This window comes from Alligator mississippiensis, chromosome 13, assembly GCF_030867095.1.
Source record: "Alligator mississippiensis isolate rAllMis1 chromosome 13, rAllMis1, whole genome shotgun sequence".
In the NCBI taxonomy this organism is placed as follows: Eukaryota; Metazoa; Chordata; order Crocodylia; family Alligatoridae; genus Alligator; species Alligator mississippiensis.
Window position 1 is genome coordinate 47,847,242 of NC_081836.1, and position 15,166 is coordinate 47,862,407.

The following is a 15,166-nucleotide window of genomic DNA, read 5'->3' on the forward strand; positions in this document are numbered from 1 at the left end:
AATGGGTAAATAAATGGGTTCTGTGTGGGACTGTTTACAGGCATGCTTGGACATATGTCTTTGTAGGGCAGGGAGTTTTTGATCTTGGGCTTTGATACGAACTGCATCCCACCCGGTTTTCAGAAGAAGGGAAGCTGGGGACATTGCCTTACTGGCGAATTAAAACATTTTATTGTGAAGTGGCACAGAAACAGGTGGCTTGATCACAAAATGGCCAGTTTAGTGCCTGGCTGATTGTGTAGCTTATTAGCTTCAACTGTGCTGGAGTCACTTTGTCATATCTATATTTCTGAAGCCAACTACTCCCAGCAGCTACCCTTCATCTGGGCTCTTGCATGGTGCTCATCCATCTAGTGTCTGGCTCTCAGTACTCAGCAGCGGCTGGATTTGACTGCTTAAACCAGCAGTGCTCAGTCTTTTAGCCCCAGGGGCTGGATGAGTGGCACAGGGCTGGTCAGTGGCTGTGGGGGCAGGGTTGGACACAGTTATAAGTGAAGTGGGTGTCCAGACAGAAAGGGGGCTTGAATATGGTAATTTTTGGATGATTAGGATCATTATCTCTGGGGAAGGGGGCTGGATACTAAAAGCTTGCTTGGGGCTGCTTGTGGGGTCAGGGCCTGGATCAAGCCCTGCATGTGGGGTCTAGTGTGGAGGGCCATATATGCAGCCCCGAGGGGTGGGGGAATGTGGCAGCAGCAACCCAGGTGGCTGGGGGCTCCCCCACTGCCTGACGGCACTGAGCCCTCTGGGCTTCTCCCAAGAGCCATGAGAAGGCAATCAGGACTCACAGTAGAGATGAGATCTTTTATGAGACCAACAAGCTTTTTGCAAACAAAAAAAAAAGAAAAAAGTCTTTAATTGCAAGCTTTCCAGCACAAACACCCTTCATCAGGCATCGGAGAAAAGATGGTAAATGCTCTCCTGGGTAGAAATGAAAGCTCCTGTTTCATAGGATTTTACAGAGGAGTCAATACAGGCAGCCTTTGACTTACAGCGTTTCGAGTTACAACGTTTTGCACTTACAACATGTATAAATTGCCACCGTTTCAACTTTACAACGCTTGACGCCAGGCCAGCAAGCAAGTTCTCTGCGTCGTCATCTCCCTGGAGATCATCTCTCCAAACTTCCTTGGACACTTTCTTTAAGAAAGACGAGGCCCCAGAAACACCTGCAGCCAGGACTCCTGAAAAGACTCCCGCCAAGCATCCAGCAGTCACCTCAAAGAAGTCCTATCAAATCAGTATGATTGCCACTTACAATATAAATACATTAAAGTAGCTATATGCCTCATCTGTAATTGATTGAGTACAACATTCTGGGGTATCTTTGGTGAAAATAGGGTATCAGGCCTTTGTTCAGGAACCAATGCCCCATTTATAACATTGTTTCCTATGGGAAAATCAGTTCCGAGTTACAACGTTTCAATTTAAGATGCGGTTTTCAGGGACGGATTGTGCGGTAAATCCGATGGAAAACCCCGCTGGGCCACCAGTTCATAGCGGGGGGGGGGGGGGGGAGGGAGGCTCTGAGCTCCCGCCAGGGTGCAGACGACCTGGAACTACTGACTCCTCTGTGAAGCGCTGTGAACCAGGGTCCGCGTCTGCCCAGGACGGACGGCTCGTACAGCACGGCCGTGTCACTCCACGAGGGCTTTGGCCCTCTCTTCTGCAGCGCCCGAGGAGGGAGGGGGCTCGTGCCCCACAAAGCTTGCAATTAAAGACTTGTTTTCTTGGTTGCAAAAATCCCCTCGGCCTCATGCAAGATCTCCCGTCTCCCACCAGTGCTGGTGGCCGGGCGCTCCGCATCACCGCGGCTACCACCGCGCTGCGATCCGCAGCACGGCCGCCAAGCCCGGGGCGGGGCGGGGCCTGTGCGGGGGCGGGGCCTGCGCGGCGAGGCGGAGGCGGGGCCGGGGGCGGGGCTCGCGGGCTGCGGCGCGGCCCGGGGATGCTCGGGGCGGCGGCGGCGCCGGAACTGCACGGGGGGCCGCTTCCGCCGCGGGGAGGGGGCGGGGAGGCGCTCATGCGCCGCAGCCCGGCCGGGGAGCAACAAAGGAGCGGGCCGGGGCCGCGGAGGCCGGGCCGGGAGCGGCCCGCGGGGTGAGGTGAGGTGAGGTGAGGGCAGGGCCCGGGCCGCGAGGGGGTTGGAGACGGTTGGGATCGGAGCCGTGCGCCGCCAGGCCCGGCCCGTGCTGCGCTGCGCTGCGCTGTAGGGAGCTGGGGAAAGCGCAGGCCTCGCCCGGGTGTGGGCGGGTCAGCCGGGCCGAGTGACCCGCATTAAATGAACGGGGCCTTTCCCAGAAGGGTGCCGGGGCGGGGATGCGGGTCCCGGCGGCAGGGGCCGGGCCGGGCCGCAGCGGGGGTGGAAGCCCTGTCCGGTCTCCGCAGATGGTTGATTTAAAAAAAAAATTTTTTTTTTGTTTTTTGAGCTGGTTTTCGTTGGCGCGAGTCCTCGCCGCACCCCCCGCCGGCCCCGAGAGACACCATGGCGTTCGTGTCGACGCAAGGGCCCACGGTGGTCGACCAAACCACCCTGATGAAAAAATACCTGCAGTTTGTGGCCGCTCTCACGGACGTTAACACGCGTAAGCTCGTCTGCCGTTTGTTCGGGGAACGGGACCGTTCGCCGGCTCGCGTCGTGGCTTCTTAAACTGGCGGGGGAACACCACGTACCTGTGTCCTGCCCTGCCTCGCAGGAGAGCCGCTCGTCTGGCGTGGTTCGGCGCCCGCCAAGGTGCAGCAGCTTTAAGCCCAGGTCCTGGAGTCTTCTCCCTGGCTTGCTCTGAGGACCTGATGGCTGAGGGCAAGCAAAACTCGGGGGCATCCGAACCCCGAGCCTCCGGGCTTGGTCCTGCACGTAGGATGCCCGCCAAAGGTTTTGGAAACATCTGAAGCCCCAGGTGCGGGTGGAGGATGTTTGCTGGTAGTAGGGGTGCACTTGGTAGCCGTGTTGGTCTGACACAAGAAGATATAAAAAAACTCCCAAAAGCTTGCAGAAAAGGACAGTTTTCTTGCGATTTTTCCAGTTGGTCTAATAAACGATGTAATTTTGGAACCAAGAGTTCTAGTTTTTTGTATGCCGGTACTAGGGCCGCTTACGGTTCTGGACTCCTGGATTTGGAATTAGTTTGGGCTAATTTGGCCTTGGATGCAAATTGTATATAAGTGTCCCATGGGAAGGTGATCGTATTGATCGAGTTGGTAAAATCGCTTGGAGTTCATTTGCGGCGTCTTTGAGCCTGGCTTTTTTTAAGAAGCAAAATGATGAACATAAGTCGCTTGAGCCCTGGAGAGAAGTGTGCGTGCATGTATGTGTGTGTGTGTGTGTGTGAAGTGGTGGGACTGAGTGTGGCGATTGTGAGAAATGCGTACCTTTCAATTGGGCAATGAGAGCCGAACTGATAAGATCTGATTGCTTCTTCCCATTGTGAATTTGGTGTTTGTTTGAGAGTATTTTTTTTCCAAATATTTGATTGATTTCACTTGAAATTTTTTTCAGCTGATGAAACCAAACTGAAAATGATGCAAGAAGTCAGTGAGAATTTTGAGGTAATTAAACAAAATCACTGTTTGAGCGATTTTTTTATTTATTTATTTACTTTATTTTAAATGCACTGTTTCTTGTGGTTGTGTGCATCATGTTGCTTTCTGGTGTTCTTTCATTTAGGAAATTAGTTTGTATTTGCACATAGTAGCCATTCATAGTGGGTTCCATGTGTAAGAGAACCTCATTTTATTTCTTACAGTGCACTACCAACAACTTACTAAAATAATTATTCAGCTTATTGTTTCCCTCTTCTTTTGTATGTAAAGAATCATTTTATTCTAACATTTCTTAAGTTTATTTTTATGAAGAAGTGACACATAGTGAATATTTATTTCTCTGCACTTTAAACAAAAGTCTACAATGTTTTCTTTAACTGAATTCATGGTCAGTTGGTAGTGGACTGTATAGCTTGCTTTGCATTTGCTTTGGGAAGTGTCATGGTTAGGAAAGGTGAGTTTGTCTAGTATGGCTTTCTTTTTTGGAGGCTCTAATGAAATAGAGGTGGTGGCACAAACTACTTTCAGTTCTTAGTGCTTTAAAGAAGGAGGAGATAATATGTCCGCGTGGGATGCAGAAGAAGAAACAAAGGCATATTAATAGAAGTTATAGTTGCATTATATTGTGCGGACACTATACATAATGCAGTATTTGAAACTGTGCAGTACTGGTTGCCTATTTACGACATAGCATTATTTACAAAGGGAATTGCACTGAATCAGGGTGGCGCTGGTGCAGTGGACAGCACGTTGGGCTTCTACAGTAAAAAGGTCATTCATAGGCTGTGGGTTCAAGTCCTACCAGAGTTGGAATGTTTGCTCCTTTTACAGTGGACAATAAGCTGAATATGAGCCACCAGTGTGCCCTTGTTGCCAAGAAGGCTAATGGCATCCTGGGCTGCATTGGTAGGTGTGTTGCCAGCAGGTCAAGGGAAGTGATTATTCCTCTCTATTCAGCACTGCTGAGGCCACATCTGGAGTGTATTGTGTCCAGTTTTGGGGCCTCCCCACTACAGAAAGGAAGTGGACAAATTGGAGAGAGTCCAGTGGAGGGCATCAAAAATAGTTAGGGGGCTGGGGCACTTGATTTGTGAGGAGAGGTTGAGGGACCTGGGTTTATTTAGTCTGGAGAAGAGAAGACTCAGAGGGGATTTAATAGCAGCTTTTAACTATCTGAAGAGTGGTTCCAAAGAGGTTGGAGCGGGACTGTTCTCAGTGGTGGCAGATGACACACCAAGGAGCAATGGCCTGAAGTTGCAACAAGGGAAGTTTAGGTTCTATATTGGGAAGAACTTTCTCGCTGGGAGGGTAGTAAAACATTGGAACAGGTTACCCAGAGAGGTGGTGGACTCTCCATTCCTGGAGGCTTTTTAAGACCCGGCTAGATCATCCCAGCGAGGGCTTTGCCTAGTTGGGGCTGGTCCTACTTTGATCAAGGGGTTGGACTAAATGACCTCCTGAGGTCCCTTCCAGCCCTCACTTTCTCTGATTCTATACATCTGAGATGTCTGGTTAAAAGTGACTCCATGGTATTGTACCAGAATATGGAACATTTTGTGTTGGATTTTTTTCAGTAGAACTAAATCTTTGGTACGTTAGTTAAATAGAGTTTAATCTGTGAGCTCTGGATGCAGGTCTCCATTCTGATGATGATGTTTAACGACTTCAAGTGTTTAGGACCTCAGCTGGATGCATTATCCAAAGGTACATCCAGCAAGATGGTGCTCTTTGCCGCTGCTTAATGTATTGCTGCCCCATTTCCTGTTGCACCTGGATTCTCCTTGGTGATTTTTCTATCCAAGTACGGACTTCAGGGAACACAACTTGAGCTAATATAGCTACCTCATAAAGAAGATAATGCTGTGTACTAGAGGTGGCCAGGCCATGGATAAAGAGCCATATGCAGCTTCTGGGCAGTTTAAATACAACTCCTGAAGAAAGAAACATAGTTAACCCAGACTTTTTTTTTTTTTTTTTTTTACTGTTTTGTTAATTTCTATTCTTGATTTTTCTTTAGTTCTTTTATTACTTTAAGAGGTGATTTAACCATAAATAGCTATTTGAGCTGAGGTGGTACATGCACATCATTGACACTGGGGCATGTGCACCTCAAAAACGTTGTCTCCTGCTACTCTTGGCCATGTCAAGAGTTTGGTTGTGGCCAGAAGAGTTAGGAGGCTTGGCCACCCTGCTCTATACAAAGTGGCCAAAAATCTGTAGTGGGAATATTACCTGATTTGTGTAAATCTATATCCAGGGATGTCAAAGGTGCACATACACAAAAGGTTGTTCTGTGTTCAGTTTACCATGCGTCACTCACTGCTTCAAAATCAGTTGCTTTGTGAAAATCTGACCGTAGTCTATGCTGTGAAAAGCAGGAAGGCAAGAATTTCATATGCATGCTAGCTGGATCAACTAGTTGGTAGCGTATCAGATAGGTGGGTGTGGAGGACTCCACAAGTGAAGTGTAAGATAATTCCCTGGTGTGGAGTTCAGCCTTCTTGCCAGTTTCATTTGCTGGGCTTTGTACCAGGGCACTGTCCTGAGCTGGCACTGTTCCTGGGCTCTGCAGGGGAGCCCAGTCTTTCATATCAAACTCTGGCTGTGAAGTGGTGGATGAATTTGAATCTCCGCCTCAGTGTTGTGTGTGCAGGCCTGGCACAGGGTGCACACTGCATGAGGTGCTTTTGCTAGACTGGCTCTGGGTACTGGCTCTGGTTTGCATGGCTGGTTGGTGGGCCTGATCTGGCCCAAGAACCAGCTCACAGGGCTGGTCTGGCTCAGGTGCCGCACCCAATGTGTGCCAGACCTGTGCACTGCATGCACTGGGGCCAGTGCGTGCTACCGATGGGTATGAGACCCAAAGTTCAGCTGGAGCTCCACAGGCCGGGCCATATCTTTGACACCCCTGGAATAGAGGATTGTGTCCCTGGCTTCTGTTTCTGACTTTTTTCTTTGAAAGCTCTGTGTTTAGTTTTGGCTGCTTCTTATGTTCTTTCCTACCCATAAGAGGCTGAAATGAACCGTACTGTGTTCTTACGAGTTTCGCTTTTGCATACAAGGCTCAGAATGACAACTCTGAAAGTGCCTAGAGTGTTGTTACTTTCCTTGTTCTACTGCTCAGCAAAGGGATTAGGAAGGTTTTTGCAGAGTAGTAGCCGAGTTTGTAAATGGGTGTAATTTGTATTTATTTGTGAGGCCAGAAAGTACCATGCTTGCAGTGCCTATCTTTGGAGTTAGAGTAGATTTTTCCTTTTTCTGATCTCTTAGAAAAGTGTTAGAAGTGAACAGGGTACATTCTCACACCCACATTTCAGGGCTGGGGAGTCAGAAGCATCACCGACAGGGAGAGATCTTAGGGCTGGGGAGGTGAGGAGGCAGTAACCTGGTTAGCAGCAGTGGGGTCCCAGCAGACATGCAGTTCCTGTTGTTGCTGCCAAGTATCGTTTGATAGTGTCCTGTTCAACTGTATGAAATTTGGCATGTTTTATTGTACTCCTCTTTTCATGTCTGTCAATAAACTCTTTGGGGTAGGGCCTGTCTTTTTTGCATTTGCATAATGTTTAGTACAGTGGGGACCTTGTCTGTGACTGGGTCGCTGAGTGCTAATAGTGAAATAATCTAAAGAACTCATACATTGAAACAGAGATGGTTGTACATAACTTGTTATCTTTGTATGTATAGAAAGAATGAGACTACGCAGCTGAAATATTTAGCTATGCATTTGTAAAATGCTGAATTTTCTACACCACAAAAATTTGGGATAGGTATAGATGAGACTTGGCACTGTGGAAATTAATCGGAAAACATTTTTGTAATGACTGTAGCTGTGAGTTTCCAAGTATTCGTCAGAATCACTAAAACTCCGCTTCTAAGTTAGGTGCCTCAGTCAAATGAAGAATTTTGCTTTGTGAACACTCTCTCCATCGTTGTAGCAAAAACCCATGAGATTAGCTTCTGTGCTGAAAAAGAATGAGAATGTTTTATTTTAACATACAGTATCTAGAAGTAATAGGAATCTGAATTGGTTTGTTCATGTAAAGCCTTGAATATTGGAGAGAATTAGTGTTACTGAATATGTGAATCCATTGCACCCTGAAACATCTGTTAGTTTTTGCATTTGAAATAGTAACATTCATAGTATCTTTGAGTAGGTTTTCTAGACATGAATGAGCATTTTAACAATAGTTGAAAATTTACCATGGAGCATATTAGGAGGGGGGAAGATAGGTGTTCAGTTTGACTCATTTTAATAATGATGTTTATATTCTGGCAGAAGACAGCTGATACCAATTTTTGAAGATTAACACCCCCCTTCCCAACTCCTTCAGTGGCTAACATTTTATAGTTCCTGTATGTACATGCTATTATCTGTCTATCATATATATTACATGTGCCTTGTTTAAAATTTGACATCAGCTCAAAGTAATTAATTATATTTTTCTTATTATTAGAATGTAACATCATCCCCTCAATATTCTACATTCCTGGAACACATCATCCCTAGATTTCTCACCTTTCTGCAGGATGGAGAGGTCCAGTTTCTACAGGAGAAACCAGCACAGGTACCTGTACAAAAGTATCAGTTATCCATTTGAATGTGTGCTGTAGACTGGCTAATTCAGCAATTATAGTATTTTTTTTCTTATTTAGAAGACTTAATTGTCTATATGCCTGAAAGTCAAAAATATATCTATGTAGTGTGGCATAGTTAGGAAAAGCATGTCCTGCCTTTAGCAAGACAAATAAGAAATGAAGTTAACAATTCTGTTTTGTAAATTTGTACTTCTAAAGAAAACACATGGAACATATTTACATTAATGTATAGTACACATACTTTTCTTTGTAATCTGTCAGTAATGGAGATGCATATCCACAAATGATTCATTAACATGTCAGAATGTCAACAATTTGGCAGTAAAACTTCCCATTTTGCCTTTCAAGGCATACAGTTCTTTAGCTACATTTGAAATTTGTGTTGTTTAGAGTCTCATACCCTAGTAAATATTAGAGGGAAGTAGTGTGCATGCTTATTTAAGCAGCTCATTTATCTGAGTTGAGAGAGATGGTGGTATGAATTAACACCCAAAATAGTATTGAGCTGATCAAAAAAAGTCACGCTTTCCTGGCTAAGGTTTATTTTACAAGTCAAGTGTAGTGAGTCTTCAACTCTTAAGCACTGGTGAAGTCTCACCTGAAATATTGTGTCCAGTCTTGGGCACTGCACTTTTAAGACCGATGTAGACAAATAAGGAGTCCAGTAAAAAGCAGCAGAAGTAATTGGAGGCCTGGAAACCATGGCTTATGAGAAAAGGTTAGAAGAACTGAAATCATTTGGCCTCGAGAAGAAAAGACTGAGGAGGGAGTCTGCATAGTCTTTAAATTAAGTGTGGTTATAAACAGGAGGATAACAGATGGTTCTCTGTGGCTATAGGGGGCAGGTCAAGAAATACTAATCTTAAATTGTTACAAGGGAAATTTAGATTTCATATTAAGATATTGGGAAATCAGGAAGAGATGTGTAGCTACGAGGGTGGCTAAGCATAGGAATAAACTACCTAGAGAGATTGTGCAATCTCCATCCCTGGTATTTTTAAAACACTCGTTTGGGATGTTTTAGGCAGGGATGGTCTTGCTTTGAGCAGAGAGTTGAAGTAGATGACCTCTTGAGGTTCCTTCTAGCCCTGTTTTTTTTTTCTATGATTTATGAAGCGTTTAAAGAAGTTTTGATATTTTTTCTTTCAGCAACTCCGAAAGCTAGTCCTTGAAATAATTCACAGGATACCAACAAATGAACATCTTCGTCCTCATACCAAAAACATCTTGTCTGTGATGTTTAGATTTTTAGAGGTATTTTGAATAATTTTATCCTTTTAAAATATGTATTTTTGACTCTCAAAGATTTCTTTTCCTCCTTACCTCCAGAGCTATTAAGGATAGAATTTTGAGTGCTGCTTGGGGTCAGTTTATCTTTAGGCCTCTTCTGGTGTAGGGAATTGGTTTGTCTTTGCAGCATATTGGTTTTAATATACAAAACATCACTGGATTTTCTCTTGCTATGAATTAGAATTTTGAATTGTTAGGATTTTGTTAGAATAGTTCTTGATTACTCTAAGCAAGATCTCACAAAAGAATACTTTCTAGCCTGACTTTGGAACATCAGATTGAGTTATTGATTCACTTGTCTTCAATATCTTCCTTCAGTTTCTTGCTTGCCTAGAATCTAATTTATTGATGAGCTGAGCCTCAGGTCATGTAAACAGCTGTGTTTTTGTAAAGACCCTGCATATGAAAGCTTTAGTAGCATCTGTTTATCTGTGGGACTTTGCAAAATGCTGATCCTGAAGAAGCTGCAAGATGGGCCCTAATTCTGTCAGAATCTGTATTTCCATTAAATGCAATGAGGTAGCTGCACCCACAGACTGTGCAGACTGGTTATGACAAGCATCATATCAAATACGATGCATTTTCCTTGTGGCAGTTTATATTAGCAGGAAATTTCTAGGTCACCGATATTAAATTAGAGGCACAGAACAATATTTGTAATGAAATTGACTCAAAATGCAGCAGTGGGCTAATTAAAGACTTTTTTCAGACGGAGAATGAAGAGAATGTACTTATTTGTTTGCGAATAATTATTGAACTGCACAAACAATTTCGACCACCAATTACCCAAGAAGTAAGTTATATTTTATTATGTTGTATAGAAATGATTCCACTTACGGTTTATTTCTGGGCTATCTGACTGGTTGCCTGCAGGCTGCATATGGCCTGCAAGGAGTTAAATTAAGGCCTCAGGCTCACCTGGCTGCAGCTCCCGCCCTTCTTTTGGCTGCAACAGCAACAGGAGTCTCCAGGCTCCCCCTCCCTCCTATGATGCCATTTCTATCCCTGGCCCAGGGGGCAGGGTAGCGTAGCAGCATGGGGAGCTGAGGGTGAGTCAGGGCATATGGGTGTGGGGGAATGGGGGCTGTGATATGGGAAGGGCATGCAGTGCAGCAGTGGAGGGTGTCTGGTATAGCAGTGGGGCAGCATCTGTGTAGCTTGGTGGCCATATATCTTGCCTCTGTGACTTGATGCAGCCTGTGCATGGTGTAGCTCTGGAGGGCTTGTAAGTGGGACAGCTGGGATTTATTTGGGGGGAACTTTTCTATTGTCAGTGAATAACACAATATTGTAATTAATTTCAATATGTTATTCATTTAAAAAATGCTTTATATGATGACTGTCAGTGGTGCTGTTTTGGAGCATAATGGTTTGGGTCTTTACCAGCTTTGTTCTTAAACCGTATGGGCCATATGACCTCACTTATTGTGGTGGAGTAAAAACCATCTCTTAACCAAGCACAGTTTGAAGGTGTAGCTGACTAGCTTTCACTACCTCTCATTCTCATGCTTTTATTCCTGCCAGAAGTCTGTGTGTAGAAACAAAGGAGTAGGGAAAGTATAGAAGTGGAATAAGCACATGGAAGGGGTTGAACAGCCCAAGAAATTCAAGCATGGAGGAAGGGTGGGCAGATATTGCACAGGGTGGGATTCACAGACAAAACAATGAGATAGAGGACAAAAAGGTTACAGATGAAGGAGCATATGAAGAACCAAAATCACCATCCTATCGTAGTAGGAAAACCCCAAAAGAGAACAATCATATCTTTTAGACTAAGAGAGTGGAAGAAGATCTGAAACAAAGATTGAGGCAGAAACAAGAAAGAAACCTGTGGGTTTCTCTCCCTCCTCCCACTTTCCCCTGCCTCCTGCCCATCATATCCTTACTACTGTTAAAAAGAGATTGCAGTTTTATCCATTGTCTCCTCTTCCTGCTCCACCATTGAGAGGATTTTAATGGTTATGGAATAATTATATTTGTAGTGGCATATCTGAATTACACTTGTAGGAAAGCTGAGTCAGGATCTTTCTAATGGTCTACTACCATTCAAATTAATGTTGGCATTAAGTAGCTTGATAGTTAATTTGAAGGACACTGACTCAAGACTAATTGCGTACAGTTATATAGTATTGGTACAAAGATCCTAGAGTAATTAACTCATTTTTTCCCCTGTGCTAAATATAATATTCTTTCCTTTATAGATTCATCACTTTCTGGACTTCGTGAAACAGATTTACAAGGAACTTCCAAAAGTTGTGGTAGGCGTTATTCCCCGATTTCCACAATTTCAATCTCTATAGTCCTTATCTGAAAGTAGTTGCTTTTCTGCTCTAGTGCTAATTAAAAAATGCCTTAAAATAATTGTTGCAGTGTAGTGTTGTAAAACTGATGCTGTTTAAATTAAGATAATTGTATGGGGAATGAATATTACTTTTTAAATGGGGGTGGGTATGGGGAAGTGTAATGACTTGTAATGAGTTCTCCTGTTTTCTCATTAACCTCCATTTTAGTCTTATGCTGTACTCAAGACACAGCATGCATATATTACCTTACATTAATTATTATATGTAAGTAATACAATATGTATGTATGTAATATAATGTGTGTGTATATATATTTATTAATTTAAATGTCCTCTGGGCCTCCTTTCAAGGGAGACTACCTGACTTTTTTGGCAACCTGGGCTTATAGTAGGCTTTACCTTTTAAGATTAGATTTGGGATGTTCCTTAATACCTAGCGTTCATTTTGTCTTAGTACATTTAGTAGACTATTTACTGTTTTAATCAGTAGTGCTAAAATTAGGTTACTGATAAATATGTGAGTCCACAGTTTAGTCTCATGTTTTCAAACATGGGTGAGTGTGATAAATAACACTTCAATAGCAACACGAGATTGAAACTTTCCATGTCTAATAGGACATGCCTTGACGTTTGCCATCAAACTGTCATTGGTTTTGGTCCCTTTTCATAGTGGTCTACTTTTTAATTTATGTGGTAATTTGGCCTTTCTTTTAGCAAGTGAAATAGACTGTCCTCAATTATCTAAGGATGTGCTGATATACGCACTGGTGCGGCTGACCCTCTTTCCTCCTATTTCTGTTTGTTCTTTCTTGCTGTGTGTGTACCATGTCAGAGTTGAACTTTGGGTCCTCAAGGTTCATCTGTAGGAGTCTGTCTTGGTTGGACTCTGACTCCCGTTCATAATCTTTAGGATATGCAGCACAACGAATGTTCATGTCTTTACTTAGAGCTCAGTTTCTGCATACATCAGTTGGGACATAAGCCCTACCTCTTCCTAGAAAAGGAGAGGAAAATAAGTAATTGCATCAGGTTGCTGTTTCATTCAGCACCTCGAAAGTGAGCACTTTTTAGCACAATAGAGAGAGAGCAGTGTCCATTGCTGGGGTGGTGCTGCAGTTGAAGGCATAGGTTTCACAGAGGCAATCTCAGTTTTCATAGCCCTTGTAGAGTGTTGGGCAGTGATTTTTCATGCCTTCATTTAGAGCTCTGGCTACAAGAGATTCTACTACGGATGCAAAAAAAATCCTTCTGATGTCTCATGCCTCAATAGGCGCTGGCTAAAAATTCTGGACTTGTATGTGTAGAGCAAATTTATCTGTAGTGGGGTCATTTGCACAAAAGTATTTTGAAGAACTCCGTTTTTCTAAAGTGTTAACATTAAGAAAAGCAACTATACTGTTTTCCTCTGCTCTTTTTTTGCCTTCAGAATCGTTATTTTGAGAATCCTCAGGTGATCCCAGAGAACACTGTTCCTTCCCCAGAAATGGTTGGCATGATTACAACCATTGCGGTGAAAGTAAATCCCGAACGAGAAGACAGCGAAACAAGAACAGTGAGTAGTCTAGGTGTTTTTTAAGAAATGTGCCTGCATTCTCATTTATATTACAAATACATCTTACTGAAAACTGAACAGATAAGAGCCATGTCCACCACTTCAAACTTACATAAAGGACCAAAGCAAGAAATATCTATTTATATTGAATATAAATCTAATAGAAAAAGAGATTCTCTGTTGGCCCGTTGTGTAATTTAGGTTCTCATTTAACTCCTGTTGAAGCTGATGGAAAAGTTTGGACAGGTTTGAAGTGGAATAGGATCCCATGCTTATAGTTGTGGCTCCTTATATAAACTAGGTGGTTTAATACACTTTTTTTCATCTGTGCCTTATTCATTTTGGGTCCTTTTTCTACCTCTGTTTCTTTTTCCTCAGTTAGTCAGTCTTGACATTCTCAAAATTCTTCCTCATAGAAGCTGACTTTATTAACTTAACATTTAGCAGCATGCACATTTTCTTTCTTTCTTTCTTGCTTTCTCCTTGTGTGTCTGTAAGCTATGAAAGGTTACTTAGCCTACACTTGGTTCTTTCCAGATTTTCCCTACTTTTTCAATGAAATGCTTATTCCAGTCCCTGCACCCTCTCAGCAATCACAGACTGCTCTTATGTGTCACAGCCCAGACCTTGTTCTTAATTGCATCCTTCCTGTTGCATGCCTCCTGTGTTTATTTCTCCACTTGGAAGGTGAACTGAACTGGTGTGACATGGAAGCTCTGACTTCTATGTATTTGCAAGGCTTTCTGTGCTGTCACACTATCTCTAACCAGGAAATGGGTCTTAAATTGCATACCAGTAGCAGGATCGTTGAAGAGTTGTGTATGAAAAATGCATAGCCCACTTTTTCTGTTGTTTTTAGGGGTTATTTATCAAAGCTCTATATAAAATACCCAAATAGTAAACTATTTTTATATCAACATATCTCAGAACATATGTTATTTACCTAAATGTCACGTTCATTCCTGTGAACGGCAGGTTTTAATAGAGATTGGTTTTCAAAAGTTCTGGCACTTCCTCTGAAACTATACTGTATTTTAAATGTTTTCTTTTTTTTCACTCTCTTGTCCAGCACTCTATAATTCCCAGAGGCTCTCTGTCTTTGAAGGTGTTGGCTGAACTCCCCATTATTGTTGTTCTAATGTATCAGGTTAGTATTGTGTCTAGTGTGAATACTTTTAACTGTTCAGATACCCTAAGCAAGGTATAGAAATGAAGTTATTTAGTTAAAACTTGTGACAAAAGCCACTGTAATTCTTATTTATTCAAATTTATTTATTTTTGATTGCTGTAAGAAATGTGAGCTCAAATGTGAGATTTTTTTCCCCCCAACTTTATTATTTCAGCTGTATAAACTGAACATTCATAATGTAGTGGCTGAATTTGTGCCCTTGATCATGAACACAATTATAATACAAGTATCTGCACAGGCAAGGTAAGATTTTTCTTAAAAAAAATAATTTGACTCTAATAGAAAGTTTGATATTGGGGATAGGTCTGAGTTTGGCTTATACTCTGTACTTCTTTTTGCTGTCTTGGAATTAGTCTCCGAATAGCTAACTCTCTTAAATTGTATAAAAACTAAAAATGAACAAAATTAGTCTAAGAGCATGAGCATTGGTTGGATACAAGCAACCAAATTTGCCTTTTGGTTGCTTGTATTCGCAAAAAGAAATTTTTTTTACTTTTGATTTCAAATCAGACACAATGTCATTAGCATAGCTAAGGAGAATCATTGGGAAATGAAACATTTTTATTCCAGGTGATGTAGAGCAGTAGTTCCCTGTTGACTCCAAATTACCATCTAATGGCTGCTTATCTGTTCGTTATTATTTTTAATGGGCATTTGCCATCACAAAAATCGCTGTTGTCATGAACGGTGTTTT

The 15,166-nt window shown here is 42.8% G+C and overlaps 1 protein-coding gene across 3 annotated transcripts in view; it reads left to right on the forward strand.

Annotated features, from left to right (window-relative positions):
- The first annotated feature begins 2,002 nt into the window (after window positions 1-2,002).
- TRRAP (transformation/transcription domain associated protein) overlaps window positions 2,003-15,166 on the forward strand; it is a 140,558-nt gene continuing 127,394 nt past the window's right edge. For 2 of the 3 annotated variants that reach the window (XM_059716655.1, XM_059716657.1), the window contains exons 1-10: window positions 2,003-2,105; window positions 2,430-2,585; window positions 3,500-3,549; window positions 7,998-8,108; window positions 9,289-9,393; window positions 10,139-10,222; window positions 11,631-11,687; window positions 13,158-13,283; window positions 14,353-14,430; window positions 14,627-14,715. In XM_059716655.1, the coding sequence (XP_059572638.1) occupies window positions 2,486-2,585; window positions 3,500-3,549; window positions 7,998-8,108; window positions 9,289-9,393; window positions 10,139-10,222; window positions 11,631-11,687; window positions 13,158-13,283; window positions 14,353-14,430; window positions 14,627-14,715 (800 nt within the window). In that variant the 5' untranslated portion in view covers window positions 2,003-2,105; window positions 2,430-2,485. Of the gene's footprint in view, window positions 2,111-2,429; window positions 2,586-3,499; window positions 3,550-7,997; window positions 8,109-9,288; window positions 9,394-10,138; window positions 10,223-11,630; window positions 11,688-13,157; window positions 13,284-14,352; window positions 14,431-14,626; window positions 14,716-15,166 lie in introns of all 3 variants that reach the window. The other variant, XM_059716656.1, reaches the window with a different exon arrangement.